General features: G+C 52.4%; 1 protein-coding gene across 1 annotated transcript; it reads right to left on the bottom strand.

The window, feature by feature from the left end:
• Positions 1 to 259: 259 nt before the first annotated feature.
• IGF2 (insulin like growth factor 2) lies at positions 260 to 18,806 on the bottom strand. Its single transcript, XM_068193948.1, has 4 exons — positions 18,028 to 18,806; positions 10,276 to 10,438; positions 3,322 to 3,488; positions 260 to 2,873 (listed from the first exon to the last, which is right to left on the bottom strand). The coding sequence occupies exons 1-4, from the start codon at positions 18,130 to 18,132 to the stop codon at positions 2,631 to 2,633; spliced, it is 678 nt and encodes a 225-aa protein (XP_068050049.1). The 5' UTR covers positions 18,133 to 18,806; the 3' UTR covers positions 260 to 2,630.
• Between the last annotated feature and the right edge of the window lie 404 nt (positions 18,807 to 19,210).

Consider the following 19,210-nt stretch of genomic DNA (forward strand, 5'->3'; position numbering starts at 1 on the left):
CCAACAGCTGCTGGGAAACAACCCCAGATCTCACCAAGAATCACTGAGCAGATGACTGGGGGCTTCAGGGGGGCATCTGCCACAGGACCGAGGTTTCATGTTGTGTTTAAGGGTACTGCACGCTCTCCTGCAGTTTTGAGCTCCAAAATAGGAGCTGCAGCGCACCCTGCTCCTCCACAGGGAGTGGCTCTTGGCGTGGCCTTCTTCCCACCCAACTCTCACCCCAGGAGCAAAAATAAATGAAAAGTAAAAGTCAGGCTTCATATTCTGGATGGATATTTATTTGCTTAACAGGTTTTCTTTTTTTTTTTTTTTTAATTTTTTCTTTTTTGGTACAAAGCATCCAGGAAAGCTTTTACTTCTCTTTTTAAAAAATAAAAACTAAGTTTAAAAAAAAAAAGACACATGAAAAGGAAAAAAAAAAGTCAATTATTTGCAATTTCTCTGTTTTTATTCTGCCTTCCCACCCCACCCACTTCCCTTCCCCCCTCCCTAATTTGGACCGATTTTCATTCTTTTCGATATATATTTAATAAAATAAATAAAGGATTTTCTTTGTTGTGTATTGCAGTGCCATTTTTTTAAACAAAGGCTTCATGGCTCAACATTGCAAGGTAATAACAAACAAAAGGATTATACATTAAAATCCTCCCCCTCTCAAGACTCCCCTAGCCCTCCCCTCCAAACCACGAAGTAGAATACAATTCAAGTAGTCTTTTTTTTTTTTATGTTTTAAATGTATGGATATATAAGACAAAGCAAGTACAGAACTGGTTAACAGAGTGTCCCCATTTTATTAGCAAGTGAGAGTATATTAGGGAGATGTAATTGATTCTCCCCCCTTTTTACGGTTTCTAGACAGATAATATATACCATTTTAAACCCAACCTATTTTACAGCCCTCTGCCCACCTCTCAAACCCATCCGCTCACCGAGTCCCGAGCCTCAAGGCAGAGACTGGCCTTTCCCCCCACCCCGTGCAGCAGTCCCAGCCCTGCAGCCGCCCGGGGACAGGTGCAGCCCTTCCTCCTGCGCGGCGCCGCGAGGGCAGCAGGGCAGGGACGCGAGGGTCCGGCGAGAAGAACGCAAAGGGCAAGAGAAGGAAAAGGAGGTGGCAGGGCGTGGAACTGCTGCTTCTGCAGGGGCTCGGTGTGAGGGCTGCCTGCCAGCCTGCTCGCTGGACCATCGGCACTCCAGCAAGGACACGGAACAGCAAGATTCCCCTTGGCTCAGGAAGCCAAGCTCCAGGGGGTCCAGGGGGTCTCCATGGCCAAGGGGTCTGTGCAGAAGCAGGGCCTTGAGTTCTAACTGGCAACACCTTCACCGTTCAAAATAGTTAGTCTCCAGAACAGTTCCCTTTCAGTCTAAGTTGCGGTGGTTGTGTTGTTTTTGTTTTTTTTAAACAAAAAAAAAGGATGCGTGTCGATGTATTCTGTGTGTGCGTGCATCTGTGTACATGAGTAACAGCCAACTAGCTCATATGGTCATGACCAAGCTATATTTCAGAAGAGAAAAGAAACACATTTATCACACTTTTCCTAAAACGAAAAGCTAAAATTTCAAGTTCAGTATTCGCTATCTTGTCCTTCCCTCCCCACCCTCCCTTGCTATTTCTGGGTTTTTTCCCTTCCAACTTACTTTAGCACCATAACACATTTTAAACATTACAATCCCTCTTCAGATACTACACAAAATGTCCCATAAAAATAGTGCTTTTTTGCCAAAAAAGTTATATAATATATTATATATATAAATCAACTAAATCCGTGGCAAATGTGCAATGCAGACGCCTCCTCCATTTAAAGTGAGCATCAGCTCACTTTTTTCTTTTTTTCTTCTTTCCCCTTTCCTTTTCCTTCTCTCTTTTTTGCTTTCTCTCTCCTCTTCCTCTCTTTCTCCCGTCATCGGTGATTTCAAAAAAGGTGCAAGTCGATTTGGAATCTTGTAATGAAGCACACACACAAAAACGCAGATGGGGGCTCCTCGGAACATCTTCTCAGGTACGTTTTTCTTTTAAAGGTGCAAAAGAAACTTATAAAAATAAGAAAAACCGAAAGAAAAAAATAAACAAAAAAAAAGAGGAAAAAAAGTGGGATGGGAATGAGGCAAAAAATTTTTATCCCTCAATGTTTCTCCCCGTTCTATTGTTTTTTTCACTTTATTGTCAAGAAAGACATGGAATGGACGCTTCTTGAGAAAAAAAAGATTAAAAAAAGGATTTGACTTCATATCCTTTTTTCCTCTTGCTCTTTCTTTTGTCTTCTGGCGTTGACACCGGGGATGTCATGCAGCACCCAGCAGCAAAAAGTTCAAGTGCCAGACTGTCCCTTCGCAAGTACAGGTTTGGAAATACCAGGGGCACAGGGAAACGAAACAGGTGTGGGAAACGAAACGACCCTCCCCCCCACCCCACAAGGAAGATGCCGTGGGAGCGGTGCTACTCGCCACCGCCGCCGCCATCCCCTCCTTGCTGTGTCAGTTGTTCGGTTGGGGCCGAAGCGGCGTGAGGGTGCCCCGCCGCCCCACTCCTCGGCTCAGCAGCCCTGGGGACGGAGGGGCTTGGGGGTCAGGAATCGCCAGTCCTCCTGCCCTCCCCCAGGAGATCAAAAATCGAGACAGCTGGTCAGGGTTCATTTCTGGGGGCCAGCCGCTTCTGGGGAGGCTTGCGCCGCTGGGGGCCTCTGGCTGGGCAGGGAGATGAGGGGACGGTGCAGCGCCTTGGCTTCCTCAGCCGCTTGCAGCCCCTCTGCCTGCCACCGGTACCGGCGAGCTCGCAGGATGTTGGGCGCGTCCCGCTGCCGCCGCTGGGAGCTCTTCTTCTGCCACACATCGTACTTGGAGTACTTGCCATGCGAGGGCTTCTGGAAGCTCTCCTGCAAGGAGAGGGACAGCAATATTAGCCTCCACTCAAGCCTGCCCACTCTCTAGATAGGGATTCCCTTCTTGGACCTCCATCCCTCCCATGGAAATATTGCCTCATCCCTGGAAACAGTCACAGAAAGGTTGGACAGGGCCCTGAGCAACCTGATCCAGCAGATGCTTATTGCAGGGCGGTTGCACTAGATGACCTTTAAAGGTCACTTCCAACCCAAACCATGCTATGACTCTGTGACTCAGCCCACCTCTGGTTCCCCACCTCACTAAGAGCTGACTTTTGGCAGGCTATTTCACGCGACTTGCCAGTGGTGGCTGTTTCTCAAAAGCTCTGCAGAAACATCAGACCCTGCAGCTGGGGTTTGTTCTCTCCACCCACGGCCTTCCCATCTTTGCTCTCTCTGTTTATTTCAGAGGAAGGCCACCAACCCTGCACAGCCTCCTCACCTTGCTGAGTGCCGGCAGGCCTGCCAGGGAGGTGGCAGAGAGGTCACGCTCTGACTTGACGGATTTGGCGCAGTACGTTTCCAGCAGAGCCAGGTCGCAGCTCCGAAAGCAGCACTCCTCCACAATCCCTCGGTTGAACCGCCGGTTATTTCGTCCCACTGGTCTACCTGCAACAGCAGAGATCCTGGCATTAGCCATCAACCTGGGGTGGACCCTCTCCCCATTTCCTTGTAGGCATCCCTCCACCACCAGCCACCAGAGACCGGTGGGCTCCACGTCCTTCAAACACAGCAGCGCTTCTCCCAGACCAGCTGACACATGCCCGCAAACCAGCCAAGTCTCATGTTAAGACTTTCCCAGACAAATGCTACTGATGCCAACACATGTCTCCAGCAGCAGTTTAAAGGCACTTTAAATGATGGGGGTTTATCTCCCTCCTCTATCTCTGGCACGGGTGGCCTTCTTGGGCCCAGCTGAGATGAGGAAGCTCAAGCCCAGCCTGACTGCCAGTGCTATGCTGATTACTGCGACCATCTTTGATGTTGATCCTGGCAAGCGAATTTTATTAGAAAGAAGCAGCACAGCATTGTGGCTGCCAACCTCCCTCCGCCGGATCAACACTCAGGCAGGTGAAGCGAACCAAGGCAGCTAAATTTTACCAGATGGGACAGCTCTGAGACAGCTGCAGAAAGAATACAGGCTCCTACACCCGCCAAGAATAGCTATTAAACTTAATCTTTTAATAAGGGTTCCTCTCCCATTTCTGCCTGAAGAAGGATGCAAAAGCCCATGTCTGGTGCAGCAATGACCAAGTGCATTTCATATCACTGCTTAATGATGGCCAAACTGCTCCAGAGGAACAGCTTACATCAGTTTTACCATGTTTCCTCCCCCTCTCAAAATAAAAGAGATGGGTAAAGTTGAATTTCTGATGCAAAGCAAATTTGCTTAGGAATTGTGCCTTCCAGAATGTAAACTGGCCCAAAACAAAAGGATTTTCTCCATGCTTTTGCACGTAGCATGTTATACTCTTGTGCTATTGTGGGGTTTGCAGCCAGGCTTCTGCACACTGCCACAAGCACCTCTTCCCAGTGCAAGGTGCTCCGAGGGAGGGAAGCAGAGGCCAGCAACAGTGGGGCTTGCAAACAGGATCCAGTACCACATCCCAGCCAGGAGATTTTGGGCATAGGGAAAACAGAGTGAGTGATGTAAGCGCAATGCCTAGCACTGCTCACTGTGGCATGCTGAGCCCTCACCTCCCAGCTGGCCTGCAGGAACGCACACCACTGTCCACACCAGCCCTGTTCATGACCCATGATCCACACCCCTTGCACTCCCGATGAAGCAGGCACCCGAGCCTTAGGCCTTGCCGAAGACCTAAGGCTAGCTTACATGGAACTGACCACTTTCCCTGGAGGGTATCCCACCCTGGATGCCCACCCAAAGTGCATGGGGACAAAGGCTGTAAAGCACAGTTCTCTAGGCATACAGGGCAACCCCACATGTGAGAAGCAGCCCCAGATATGCAACACATGACTGCACGTGGGATGCAATTCTGTGGATTCAATGCAGCCCCGCATGTGCAATGGAAACATGCATATTCAACACAGTTCTCCATGCACAACGGAGCCCCATGTGTACAATGCTGGCATGCAAAACACCACAAAAACACCTCGCTGCTGCCTCTGTAATAACCTGACAGCAGAGCACCTGCTCTCTGTTAAAATCAGTCGTGTACCCATAGGCCAGGAGCCCTCTGGTCCATGCTGGTGCATTTCCACCATGCTCAGAAGTCACACAAACAAAACACAGCATCAGTGTGCTGCTGGATCGGGCAGCTGACCCATACCATGAGACCTGCCTGTGGGAGTAATTTCAAATGCTTTGTTGTCCACATTCATCCCCCTTGTGCCACCACCTTCCTTTTCTTTTTCTCTAGAAGAACTTCAGGCATGACCTTTAACAAGCCCCACAGGGAGATAAAAAGATTGGTTCACCCTTGGCAAAGATTCATTGAAGGGATCACTTTTAGGAGTTTAATTTGCTCTCTTGTGGTCAATAAATACTGGATTGGGCCCTCCCTTGAAAGGTAGGGCAGATGTGTTGGGTGCCCACAGCTCAAGTGATGCCAGAGTAAGCAGTTGGGGTGGTGATGGCCAAATGAGACCGGGACAGGAGCCAGCTTAGGGCCAGCTGCATGTTTTCTTCTCTGTGCATGCAATGCCCAGTGAGATACGTGATAGAGGTGCACTCCAGCAACACCCCACACCACACATGGCCCCTGCTTAAGTCCTAACAATTCCAGTGCCCAACTCAATCCATGGCAGGCTGCTGAAGCATTAAGCTGCTCCACAAAGGCATCCTGATATGGGCAGAAGGAGAGTTCAGAAGGGAAAAAGAAAAAAATTAAAGTCACCCCCTCTTGCTAGCACATTCCCTAAGGGCTACATTCACACTCCCGCTGAACAGAAGGTTGCACAAGTGATGACACACATGGTTTGAGGAGAAGTTGAGGTTTTCAAAGGTTACATATATCCTCTCAAAAACAGAAGTTTCCCACTTGCAGTTATGTGTTTGTTTGGAAAGAAGAGGGGAGGAGAAAAACAATAAGGAAAACGGGACTATATTCACCGCTGCGCCTTCAAGGGCAATTTCTGGCGTAGGTACACACAGGAAGATCACGACAGCATTTGTTTGCAAATGCCCGTGTGTGCCACCACCAGGGTGAGCTCCCAGCAGGGACCACCACAGTGACACAGCCTCTTCCTCCCTGATTGCTGCCCCTGCCTGGCCATCGAGTACCTGTGTGGCCCCCAGCCCCAATGTGCTGCCCTTTCTCTCCTGCACGAAGTTGCTGCAAGCTGTTCCCCTTGCCGGCACCACTGCCAGCTCCACCGTGACTCTCTGATAGGGCACGTTTCCATTACATAATAGTCCGTACAGACCTTGCCAAATGCCACTACAATCCTCCAGGGAAGAGTTACTTTAGGAAAAAAAATAAGCAAACATAACAAACAGGGATTTAGTCTCAGAAAGCACCTGGAGACAACAGGACATTGCTGGCTAACAGCAATATTGCTGCTGACCTGGATTGGGAAGAGCGTTTGTTCTGTAACACAATTTACACAGGGACTAAAGGTTGAATTTCCTGGCTTTTGCCCATGGGTGGCATCTCAATGTATCACACTGCAAAACCCAGGGAGGGTTTTGACACTCTGTCCCTTGCCCGCAGGGGAGAACTGTGTGGGCAGCAGGCTGTGGCATCACCGGGGCACGCGAGCCACTTCCCATCACAGCAACGACCTCCTCCTCCTGAGGAAATGCGCTTCCTCTTGGCCTTCAATGAATGGCTAGGCTCCCTTTTTCCCAAAACTGTGCTTCACCGAAACCTTCTACAGCACTGCTGAGGGGACAAGCCCTGAGATGCAAAGTCCTGTGATGCAAAGCCTGGCAGTGTGAAGCCCTCCAGCTGCCTGGGGTTATTCCTGCCTAGGTACAGGCTCTCTTGACAGGGCATCCCAGAAGTGGCACAAAGCCAAACCCATTCCTGGGAAAACCCAGAGGCCGTGTACCTGCAGCTCAGCTACGCCACTGTGCCATAGGAGGCACAGTGCCCACTGCCATGAGGAACAGGAGGGTCCCTTCCCTAGCATGAACACCCCACTGCTCCTGGCTCCCCACCCTCACTGGGGTTGAACAGATGCTGCAGAGAGAGGTGCACGGTGCTGGTGCCACCCTGGCTGGGTCCCCTCTCCTCCGGTCAATCAGGCGATCAGCCGAGTGGAAGGGGACTTTGGGTGTAAACAGTCCCCATGCCCCTGTCGCAGGAATGTTGGGAGCAACAAGGGGGCCTTTGTGCAGCACCAGGCCCCGTCCCAGTGCCCCCGGCCTGGCCCTCCCCCACCCCGGCACCGCACTTTCCCCCCTGCTTTTTCCTAGTATTATTCGCAGGAGCGGCGGGTGCACAAGAATGTGCCCCGTCAGCACAAGCGGCTGCAAAGAGCTAAATTCTTATCAGCTGTTGGAAAGGAGGAAACAGGAGCTGTTGTTTACAGAAAAGTCGGCCGCCTCTCCCCCTGAAGCCCCTTCTCCCTCCCTGCCAGCGCTGCATGACAGCAACTTCAGGGCTGAGGCTTCCTCTTGACCTGCCCCGCTTTTCACTCCCGGCTGGACTCGGCATCCCTCCGTGGGCTGTGCCGCTGTCCCTGGGTGGGTGCTGGGGAGCAGGGGTACCAACCCTGCCACAGTGCCAGGACAGGAAGCCACCATCTTGACAGCAGCTACCAGCCAAGCCAAAAGACTTAAAAGGCACAGAGAGGAAGCATCACCAGTGCAGAGTAAAGCGTGCTCAGATTCAGCTCTAGCTTGCCCATGCATGCCTGGGATAGAGCTGGCATCACCATGTCCACCATGTCCCATGGCTAGGTAACCAGTGCTGCCGGCCCTGCCCCTGTTAGTGCGGCTCTTCTGCAGCCCCAGCTCTTGAAGGCAGCCTCATCATTCTTGGCCCTAAGCACCTGCCAGCGTGGTGCCTCCCAGGACCACCATCTGTGCATGCATCCCCCTTGCACTGATGCAAAGATCACTGTATTTCACAGCCAGCTTCGCTAGCAAAGTGCTCTCTTGCAAGAATGCAGAGCATCACAAGTTCTTAAATAATTGCTTCAACAGAAAAAAAAAAAAGGATTTTCATACCATTTTTGTTTTTTTCAATATTACCAGCCTGTCCAGCAAGCGGGCCCTTGGGTTTGCACAGGACGAGGCTCCCCAAGTCATTTCTTTCCTGTGTGAACAGCTGCTTTAGCACAGGCTGCTCATCAGGTCATACATCCCAAGCTGTGAGATACTCAATACAAACCCAGGCCCAGTTTTAAGATGTAAACCCACGATGGTGCAACACAATTTTGACCTATTGCATCTACATGGTCGCAATAGTGCAGCCATGTGGGTTTAGGCGTGAAGATGAACATGGTCAGAAATAATCACTGATGAGACCAACTGATGGAGGTAGACGGGGAAAAATTAAGTGAAATGGGGATGTCCAAAACCTTCATCAAGTAGAGGCATTGCCCAAACATCTTCAGCCCTGCATAGCACAGGCTGGTCAGATCCTGAAAGGGCTAAAATATTGGACTGTGTTTCACCCCCAGTACCTGGTCTCACCAGAAATATTCAGAAAGGTGAAGACTGGAGAGGACAAAAAGAAATAAAGCAAGAACCCCCTTCCAAGCACCCGACTGGCCACTTGGCACCAAGAGACTTGTCTGCCTTCAAAAGTGTTTTTATTTTGGCCTGGGCAGCTGGGTTATTTGAGGTGAAAGGAGGTCAGTTTGACCTTAAAACAAAAGCCCCATTCCCTTTCATCCCCAGAGAGGGGGAGGAGGGAAGAGAAAGCAGGGAGGGAGACAGATGCTCCTCTACATATAGAGGGAGAGGGAGAGCTGTGAGAGCAGGAGAGGCACTTGCCTCCTTGCCATGCTGGTAAGGGAAGGGGAGATGAAGAGAGGAAGGGCAGCTGCCACGCAAACCCTCACTGCTTGGCTCCATCACAGCGAGGAAGTGCACCTAGAGCACCCAAAAGCACTGCCTGCCCACAGCGCCCAGAGAGCCGTGAGAAGATCCCGCTGCTCAGCTGGGATGGGGCAGGGGGGTTGCTCCCTGAGGGCTGCAAAGCCACCTGCAGCCCGACCAACTGCCCAAAACTGAACCTGAAGCCCTTCCCAACCTGAACCCTGCTGTGGCTGAGTGTGGGATCCCTGTACCTCTCTCTACTCAACATCAGCAAACAGCAGGATGCTAGTAAAGCATCCAGGTTGAGAAGGGACACCCAGGTTGGAAAAGGACATCCAAAGTCGTTCCCTAACTTTGCAGTACCCCGTTGTTCCCTGCACAATCAGACTGGAACACAACGGAGGCTGGCTCTCAACCCCTACTCCTCCAAAAAAACACCCTGTTTACTTGAAAGTGACTTTTTAATTCCTTTTGCCAAGGCAGGGACAAGATTGCCAAAAACACCATGTGCAGCTGGTATCTCCATCTTCTTCCCCTCCATTTGGCTTTCCATCTTTCCTGTAGTCAGTCACCCTGTGGCTCATTCCTCAGTGGGAAGCAAGACACAATGTCTTCCCACTACCAAGCAGAGCAGGGCACCGAAACACCAAAACAAGGTTATCACACTCGAGGCACCTTTGCCCATAGATTACTGAGATGACCAATAAACCATTGTCACTGGTTTACTCCTCATCCTCCCTGTTTACCAGCTAATCCATTGTACTGCCAATGGTTCAAAGACCCAAAGCATCCTGGTGGAAAGCCCGCTGCAGTCAGCTGGTCTGAAGCCATCTGCATGCTGCACACAACAGCTGCGCTGCATTTTTTTGGATTAGCTGCCCTGCAAAGGGTTAAGATATCACTCTTCAGCAACAACTTCACCAGTGGTAGCTCGGAGGTCACAAAGCTTTGTCACAAAGTTTTGGGAGCAGCCTAGAACGTACTGCTATACCCAAGCAAAGCCTACCCGAGAGGGGAGAGTGCTCAGCTTCCTGTCTGCTGTCAGGATGCAATGCTTAGGCAGCAAAGTTTCAAAATAAACCAGGACCCAAGCTCAGCAGAGCACTGGCTGCAGACATCCTCGTTATTGTAATGACTTGCCCTTATCTCACTGGTGAACCAACCACATATGGTTCCCCAGAGACATTTGACTATCCTGAGCATCGTATGCGGGACCCAGCTTCCCCATGGTACCAGACAGTCCCCAAAACCAGTGCCAAGTGCATGTCACCCTGAGCATTTCCATTTTCTTGCTCCTCTCCTGGCCTACTGCCATATACAAAGAAATCAGGGAAAGCATCAGGCTGGGAAACCCCTCCTTTCCCTCCCGGCCTGGCTCTGCTGAGGCAAGGTGTGGGGTGGGGGCAGCCTCCTGCCCGCCGCTGGCAGCTGCCCAGCACTTACTGAAGTAGAAGCCCCTGTCCCCACAGACGAACTGCAGCGTGTCCACCAGCTCCCCGCCGCAGAGGGTCTCCGCCGTGCCGTAGGCGGCAGCCGAGTCCAGCGTGTAGGCCAGGAAAGCCAGGAGCAGCAGCAGCATCCGCCTCGCCGCGCACATCCTCTGCACCTGGGGACAGAGGCACAGCGTTAGCACTGCGGGACAGACCCCTCTCTGCCACCTCCCTGGCCCGTGCCCCCGCCCGCAGCACGCCGCAGAGGTGATGCCCAGCCATGTCGGGATGCTGCTGCTGCAGGGAAGGAGCGGCAGCGCTGCGACAGCCGCTGGGGTGAGGCCAGCTCCCTGTGCTCGGCCCGCCAGGCAGCAGCTCCGGGCACACAAGGTTTGCATTGAAGCAGTTTTTCCATTGGAAAATCCCATTTCAGCCTACCTCTTAAAGGCTTTTATTCCCCCTGCCCTTTCAACAGTGTGATTTTTCTTTTCCCCTTTTAAAAGGGAATTCATTCAAATTATTATCAGTAGGTGGTTTTTTTCCTCTTCTGATGACAAGTTTTTGTGTCCTGTCTGAAAAGATATCCACGCAAAGCAAAATCGAGTGAAGCTTCAACCTGTCCTAGAGCTGCTTTTGAGGAAAGCTGGGAAGAAGAGCTTTTGTCCCGGGCATGTGAGAGAGATGAGGCTCAAGCAATCAAGAGGCTGATTGCACAAGCTGTGTTTGCTGACAAGAGCTGGGACTGAGAAGACATCCCCCAGGAATAATGTGGTCCCATGGGAAACACACCTGAGGCATCACTGGGGAGAGTAAAGGCAGTGTCAGACAGTGCAGAGCATTAAAAAAGAAGCTCCCTGGATATTTGCTAACTAGCCCAAAGACTTGGCTCCAGCAAACAGCTTTACCTCCATGTCAACCTCTGCAGGTGTAAAGCAAGGGTGCTATCGCCCCACAGGATGGGGCAAAACCCATGAATGGCTCAAGGCATTATAGTCCCTCAGTGATGAGCCTCACAGTACATATACAGCCAAATAACACTGGGTTTTGACCAGACAGGTAAGCTCAAAATGAAGAGATGTACATCAAAATAGCAGACAGTGGGTGGCAGCCCTAATCTCAAGCAGAGCATCCTCTCTCCTTGCTAATATTCAACCAAGACACTAGGTCTCACAACCACCTTTCATCACCACAGCATCTGAGCAATTTGAGAATAATATCAGTTAATGAATATTACCTCACCCCCCCGGGATGCTCGGAGATGGAGCCGAAGCCCAGGATAGATTAAATGACTCACCCAAGGTCACAGGGGAAGTCTGCAGCACAGCCAGGAAATTAGCCCAGGTCCCCCGAGGCCCCACTATGGTCCTGCCAGCAATAAAGACACCCTTGCTCCTGAATTTTTAGTAGCACGTAACTCAAATTGTCACCGCTATAAATGCATCATGCTTACAAGTCATGAGCTCTACTGAGCAGCGGGAGGACAGGGATCAGCAGCAGGAAAAGCCAAAACAGAGGTTTCAAGGTCTGGGTGGGCTGTGGGGGATGTTCCTCCTGCTTGAGTTTTGATGGCCATAGTATTGCTCAGCCTGTGCTGGCAGAGATCAGCACGACTGGCAGAAGCCCTTGAAAGCTCTAGACATAAGAGGCAGCAGCCCTGGGAACAAGCTGGTCTCAAATCAGCCAGTGATGGGACCAGGATCAGCTTTTCCAGCCGCAATGGTCCCTTCAGCACACTGCAGGGACTTTATTCTGTATTACAGTAGGAGCAGAGGGATGGCACCAGGCTCTGACACCATGCTGCCAAGCTGCAGTGTTTTACCACCAGCACCTTTTCACCTCATTTTTTTTTTAATCAAGTGGCCCACAGTTGTTTATTGGGCCTCTCCAACATGAACACAGCATCACTTTCACTGTTGGAGTCATGCCCCTGTTGCTGCAGCGTCAGGAGCCAGATCTGCAGCTGACAACAGACCAGCCACCCTGCTCCTGTCCTTTTTTCACCCCTTTTTATGCAGATCCCAATTGCTTGTGTTCCCAGGTCTCAGGTAGTGCCAGCGCTCATTGCCAGGGTGACGGATCTGCCACCAGCCAGTGTTGCCATCAAAGGCATCATATGGGACTTCAGGATACCCACATGATCGCGTGCCCCGTTAGGCTCATGCTGGCTGTGGGCACTGTGGCTAATGAGCAGGCTGCATGCTGGCCTCCCCATGCCAGAGCCAGACCCGACACGAAGGGGTTGATCGGTGGCACAGGTGACAAACACCACTCTTCCTCCACATTCAGTCTAAAGTAAAGGGTGAGATGCTCTGAAGCAAGGGGAGAGTGAGATTTTGTCAGCAGGTGATATTTGATGCTGGGGAGACCTGATACCTTCTGTGGAAAAACACTTGCGCTCCTCAGAAAATACCTGCTCCTGCACAAGCCGCACTGCAAGCCCCTGGCAGCCTTCCCTGCCTCCACTGCAAGCTCTTTCCAGGTGCCAACACGCCCCATAACTCCAGCCAGGAAATGCCCCTGAAGCAGCAGGAACAGGCAGCGCCCCAGTGCTGTCATCCAGAGCACAGCTAATGTGGAGGTGTGAAATGCAACCAAGTCCACCTTTGACCATGCACCAGACACCAGCCTTTCCCTCTGCTGTCACCTTGGTGTCTCCCTGCTCCTTCCAGTTGAGCTGTGTAATGAGAAACCAGGCAGCAAAGCAAAGAGCATCTTTACTTACTACCCAGTGCTGCAGTTTCCCTCCAGCTTGATGGAGCTGCAACCCAACTCAACCCCATAAACCCTTCCCTGTCCCTTTGGCCCTAATGTCTCTGCAAATAAAAAGCCCCAGACTTTACAAAAAGGCTACAGAAGCTCCCAGGGTGCCATCATTGGCTCAAGATGTCCCAATAACCTTTCAATTGATCCTTCCCTCCCTCACAGGCAGGGATGAGCAGACCCATGCAGGAAAGCCTGCACCCGCCTCACCATGGCTGCCAGAGCAGTTGCACCCAAAGGAGGGTGTCATGGCACAGCTGGGTACCTGCAGCCCACGACCTGGTTGGTGCAAACACCAGGCCAGCTGCACTGGTGGCAGGAACTGAATGGCTGCTCAGTATGATGAGTCTAAGCCCTGTGAATACCTCCAAGACTTCATTCTTCACTGGAAACATGAGACAGCACAGCTTTCGGTTTCTAGTCCCAAGCATTAGGATAGGCATGGTCTCCTCAGCTGTTGAACAGGAGCAAATTCACACCAATGGTTGGAAGAACCTTCATACTTTATTAGAAAGCCTCTCTTAAATGAAATGGAACAGGAATAAGGCAGCACAAGGGAAGTGGGACACTTCCCTAAAGGACAAGGTCCTATCTCTGCTAGAAGAGAGGCTACAGCTACCACTGCCACATTCTTGCCAAAGCAGGTTCAACCAGCCATGCTGACTGCTATTGCTCCTCATGTGCCCAGGTAGAGCTCAAAGGCTTTAGGATGAAGTGGGATGGCAGTGTGAGATGCGCCAGATGCCCAACAACCTGAGCACCAAATTCCTCCTGAAGAGGGCTTGGACCCCACACAGCGCACAAGAGGGTGATGCAGGAGGAATCTCTTGGCTGCACAGGTGACCTGTACCATCTGGGAATCATACCTGAAGCTCCTCTGAGTAACTCACATCTGAAGCAGCATGATCAGTGCAGAACAGGCTCAGACAAGGTATCAGCACACACTGCTGGCCTCTCCCTCCCTGGACAGGGTCTGCTTTGCTCTCCATCCTTCATGCCCCTCTCATGCCTTTCCCAGCATCCCCAGCACCGCACACAAAGCCAGGCTGCCACTGGAACCAGTTCAGCTGCAGGCTGCCATGTGCAGGATGTTCCTACCTTGGAATTCCTGTGCATTCCTGCCTTGTGGCACACGTCACTGCACCCATGGCCAGGGACCCCCAAACACCTCTTGGCAGCCCCTAGCCAGCAGAGAGGGTTCTCTCTGAGAGGCTGTGGTGTGCTGGGAGTGAGCCTGAGGGCAGGTCTGCAGTGCAGTCACCCTCCCACCCAAGACTGTTAAAAGATTTTTTTCAGGATCTGCTGCTGAATCAGCTGGATCGACAGTTTCTGTCCAGCTGCTGGGGAGTCGGGGGCCAAGAGGCCACAATGTGCTAAAAGGCCCAGTTGCCAAGTCTCAGAGTACAGCCCAGGCATCCCTTGCATCCAGGCTTGTGCTGAGCAAACCAAACCATGATGCCTCTTGGGCAACAAATATCTCCCCAAAAACACAGACAAAACCTCCTGTCTGACCTAATTCCTTCTTCAGTCTGGCCTTCATTGCAATTTAATATGAACAGAACAACGTAGGAGGGAATTGACAGATGGCCCAGACTGTAAAATTTGGATTTGGACAGCAAAAAGAAAAAAAAAATATCTTGCTTCTTTGTGGAGCAGTGCAGCATTTAAAAGGGAGCATGGCAAAAGAAAAGTCGTCAGCCCAAACCCAGTGGCACATGTCAGAAGGGAAAACCCCAGTTAACACATCCCAGCATCCCTCATACTCCATCCCTTAAAAAAAAAAAAAAGAGCAGACTGATGTTTCGCTACTCTGATGATTTCCTGTGAGAGATGCTGAGCATCTGCCTCTCTGCATTATTCCTCTCCATGGACAGCCCCAGGAGAGTGGGGAGCTGACCTGGTTCTGAGCGTGGCAATCCCAAAGGAGCAGGATGTAGGCTTGTGCCAACCTCTCAAGCACCAAGTGAATGCTGCCCCTGCCCATGGGGCAGCCCAGCCTCGCACAGGGCGCTGGGCCATGATGCCCCGAGGTGCCAAGGAGCAAAGGCATAATGGAAGCCAGTGTGAGAGGCAGGTGCCTTGGCAGCTGAAAACCACCCAGGAACCACATCTTGGGCAGAGGCACAGGGATGAGGTGTCCAGCAGTACCTGAAGGCAGCGGAATCACCTCATGCTGTGCCACAGAAGAGCCTCTCTTTTCATCTGAAAGAGAAAGATTTCCAACCACCCACAGCTTGGAAGAAGCAAGCTTCAAAACATAAAACTTTTGACCAGTGAGTTGTCAGGCAAATAAGAACTACTTAGGAGGACCAGGGGTTTTGCTGTTTAGCTCAGGCTCGAAAAAAAATAAAATACCTTCTGATTCTTGGCACCTGGCTTGCATGACATTCATATGGCTGAGGCTGGCAATACTGCTGCTATTTTTAGCCCTCACTTTTTTTGTCTTCACTGCTCGTCCCCATCAGCAGCCCACTCTGCCCCACACTGGGGGGTCACCTTTCTGCTTTCCATGCCGTGAGCTCGGAGAGGCACCTGCCTCCTCTGGCTGTGGGACAGGGGCCGGGGCAGGAAAGTGCTGCCTGTACCCCATGTCTGTATGTGCTGCAGGAGAACTACTGTGCCTGTGGAAAAATCAAGCTGAAAAAGGTGAATGGGGTATTCAGTACCATTTACTCACCCCACTGGGGAGTAAGAGTGTATTGCATAAATTTTGGTATGCAGCCCAGAAATATTTGATTTATTGTATTTAAAAAAAAAAAAAGGAAATGCAATCTTGCTTAACTCTTTTAAAGACAGCTGGCAGGACCCAGTGAAGGGATTTAAGTCTGTTTTAGTAGCCTCACTTAACTCCTTTCTTTATTGTTCCTCTCTCCCTTCTGCATTCCCTTCCAAAACCTGGAGTATATCAGGGAAAGTTAACAGCAAGTTAAGCTGTTAAATCAGGAACTGTGGTGACTGGAGTCTACTGGCAAATGATATTCCCACAACACGTTGAGCTTGCTTTATGTCTTGGCAGAGCAACTTTAACCCCTTCAGAGCCAGGCTGTAACACCAAGGCAGACTTCCTTCCCTGGTGCCCCCCACCTCTCCTGACCCCTCACACCACCATGCCGAGGGAGGCCGATATCGCTTTCCCTGCTAAGACACTCATCAGCTTTTAAAAGCAAAGACAATCCAAAGAAGGATCGGAGAGGTCAGCCCCAGGACACGAGCTGGGAGAGGGTGGGCCACTTAGAGTGCTCGTATGCACTGCTGGAAACACACCAACTCCTCGGTCCCTCTAAAAATAAGACCTCACCTGCTGTGTTTGCTTTATTTAAAAAAAGAAAAGTACAGAAATGCTTTTCTCTGGTGCTCCGTGAGACAAGCTGGACTTGTGCTGAAGCCTATAGGAATCAAGGGGAAGACACACACTGACAACTCCGGGTTGACTGGTCAGGGCAGCAGCCCTCCAGCCGGGCTGAAAAAAAGATCACCTGTCAGAAAGAGCGCTGGGACACACACGCAGACACATTTTGGCTCTCAAATTTCATGCAGTGGTGGGAGGGGACCTGCGGTGTCAAACCTTTTATCCCTTAATGAATTTTCACAGGAGCTGGGATAGCCCCTTTGAAAGGCTGAGTGAACTTGTGTGGGTGTCAGCAACACGGAACAAGATTTACAGCTCTGACCCATTCACCCCCACCAAAATTGTCAAGTTGGGTCCAAAACAGCACAGTGGAAGTCAAATCAGAAGTGTCAGTCAGTTTTATACCTCCAGATGTCCTTAGCACAAAGTCATCCTTAACAAAACCCCACGACCCAGGCTCCTCAACTCCACTCTAAATCAAGGCACGAGGAGGAATAAAAATCCCAACACATTGAACCCTGCAAAGTAAAAGGAGAAAAAAAAAAAAAAAAAAAAGCCTCCCACATACACACACAATCTGACAATAAACAAACCCAAAGAAAAACATGCCTTAGCCTTCCAAGCACATCACAGCATATCCCAGCATTTGGAAGAAAACTACGGATTTTGTATAGGAAGGCTGGGTTGAAAGCAGAGGCTCTCCCGAGGTGTCTGTTTAAAACCACCCACACAAACCTTGTTTTACACTTGATTGCTCCACACCACCCTAGCGAGACCTGGCGTATCAGCAACACCGCTGAAGTACCCTCGGCTGGAGGGGAGGCAGCCACATCTGCTGGTACAGCCACGCTAAATCCGAGTTCCCTCATGTGCCCCAATTCCCTACTGCTCAACTGAGTGCTAAAACCTTTCGAAGTTGCGCTCTTAAAACAATTACTGTAGGGAAAAACAACTGGGAAGGAAGAAGAAGAAAAAAAAAATTTAAAAATCACACAAAGTCGAAGGCTGCACGCCAACCATTAACTCTCACTCCATTTTGGCTGCGCTTTCTTGTTTTTCTTCTCTGTATTTTTATCCCTCCCGAGACCAAACACACCGCAGTGTTTTGCAGAAGAGAGTTTAATAATGTCCCCGGTCTCCGGAGCCGGAGAACCGCCGGTCCCTTCCCCGCGCGTCTCCGCGCTCCCGCAGCCGCCCCGCGCGTAGGGAGCGCCGCGGGCAGCCGGGGGCCGCTCAGCCCTGCGTGACCTCGCATAGCCCCGGCCCGGCCCCCGCACGGCCGCGGCCGCCCGCACACGCGCGCTGCCGCCCCTCCGCCGCTCCCCACGCGGGACCGCGCCGGCGGCCCCGCCGGCAGCATCCCCGCCGGCAGCATCCCCGCCGGCAGCATCCCCGCCGGCAGCATCCCCGCCGCGCGGCGCGGGCGGCGGGAGGGACCCCCGGGGATACCCCGCGCACCCCACCGCAGCGGGGCCGCCCCGCCGGCCGCGGCTCGGCCGGCGCTCGGGGTCCCTCTAGTGACACGCGTGGGGACGGCGGGGCCGGCGCGGCTCGGGATGGCTCGGCGGTGCCCGGCGCGGCACGGCTCTGCCCGCCACGGCGCGGGGAATCCCACCGTGCTCTGCCCGCGGAGGGTCAGCGCGGAGCGGCGCTTACCTTGGCACTGCCGCTGCTACTCTCAACTTCTTGCGGCGGCGGCGGGCCGGGGAGGAAGGCGGGCTGCCGGCAGCGCTCATCCGTGTGTGCCCCGGCGCTTGACATGCTGCTCTCCTGCCCTGGCAGCGATCGCGGCTTTGGCTTGCCTTCCTCGCGCCCTGGCAGGTTCTCCTCGCCTTGCCTTTTTGGTATGTCAAGTCCCTGCTGGATTTTGTCTGAAGGATGTTATTTTGTTACGATCAGGTATTCTGTTATTCTAGAGAAACAGCGAGTGAACGCTTTCTTTTCCTCTCCTTTTTTTTTTTTTTTTTCTGGGTTGTTTTTCGCCTTTTTTTTTTTTTTTCCTTCCCTTCTCTTTCTCTCCTGCTTTGGCTGCCCCTTGGGTGGCTCTCACTTTTGTGTTTACTGAGTGCGTCGCCTTGGTCGGGGCGAAGGGGCCAGCTGCCTCGCTGCCTGCTGCTACTGGCTGCTGCCCCACGAGCGAGGAGACAAGCAGGGCGCTCCGGCTTTTATACCTTTTATACCCCCCCTCAATGGGCATGCTCTCCCGGCGAGCACCAGCCCGGCCACGCAGCCAATAATGTTGCAGAGCGGTCTAACCCCCTCTCTTCCCTCCCTCCCTTCCTTTCTTCCCTCCTTCTCCCTCGTAACCCTCCGGAGTCCAGCTCGGGAGGGAAGAGGGGACAGAAAGTTTTTGCCGCACGGTTTCTTTGCGTACTGCTACCCGGGATGGGAGCTTTACCCCTTCTGCCGGCCCCGGGTGGAAGGGGGGCTACGCGTATCCGCGGCCGGCCCGCAGGTGAGGGGAAGAGCTGTGGATCCGCACTCCGAGCCCCTGCCCAAAATACCGTGGGGAGCACCCCTTGAGCGCCTCTCGCTGCGAGGTGGCGAGCCCCGGGTCCCTGCGGGGTGGGAGAGGGGAGATCGCCCAGTCCGTCCTCTCTCGGGTCCCCCTCTAGGTGCACACGGGCACAGGTGTCGGCGCCAGTCGCCGCACGGTTCGGAGGAGCTCCCTGGTAAAGGCACGGGCATTCCCGCCCGGCCGCCGTGCCTGTCCCGCTGGGGGCAGCGAGCCCCGCCTGGGTGGCAGCGAGCCCCCGCGGCCACCCCTGCGTGTCCGTGTGGACAACATGGACGCTGCCCCTCCGCACCCGGATCTTGCACCTCGCAGAGCACCTTCCCG

The sequence above is a fragment of the Anomalospiza imberbis genome, chromosome 6, assembly GCF_031753505.1.
Source record: "Anomalospiza imberbis isolate Cuckoo-Finch-1a 21T00152 chromosome 6, ASM3175350v1, whole genome shotgun sequence".
In the NCBI taxonomy this organism is placed as follows: domain Eukaryota; kingdom Metazoa; phylum Chordata; class Aves; order Passeriformes; family Viduidae; genus Anomalospiza; species Anomalospiza imberbis.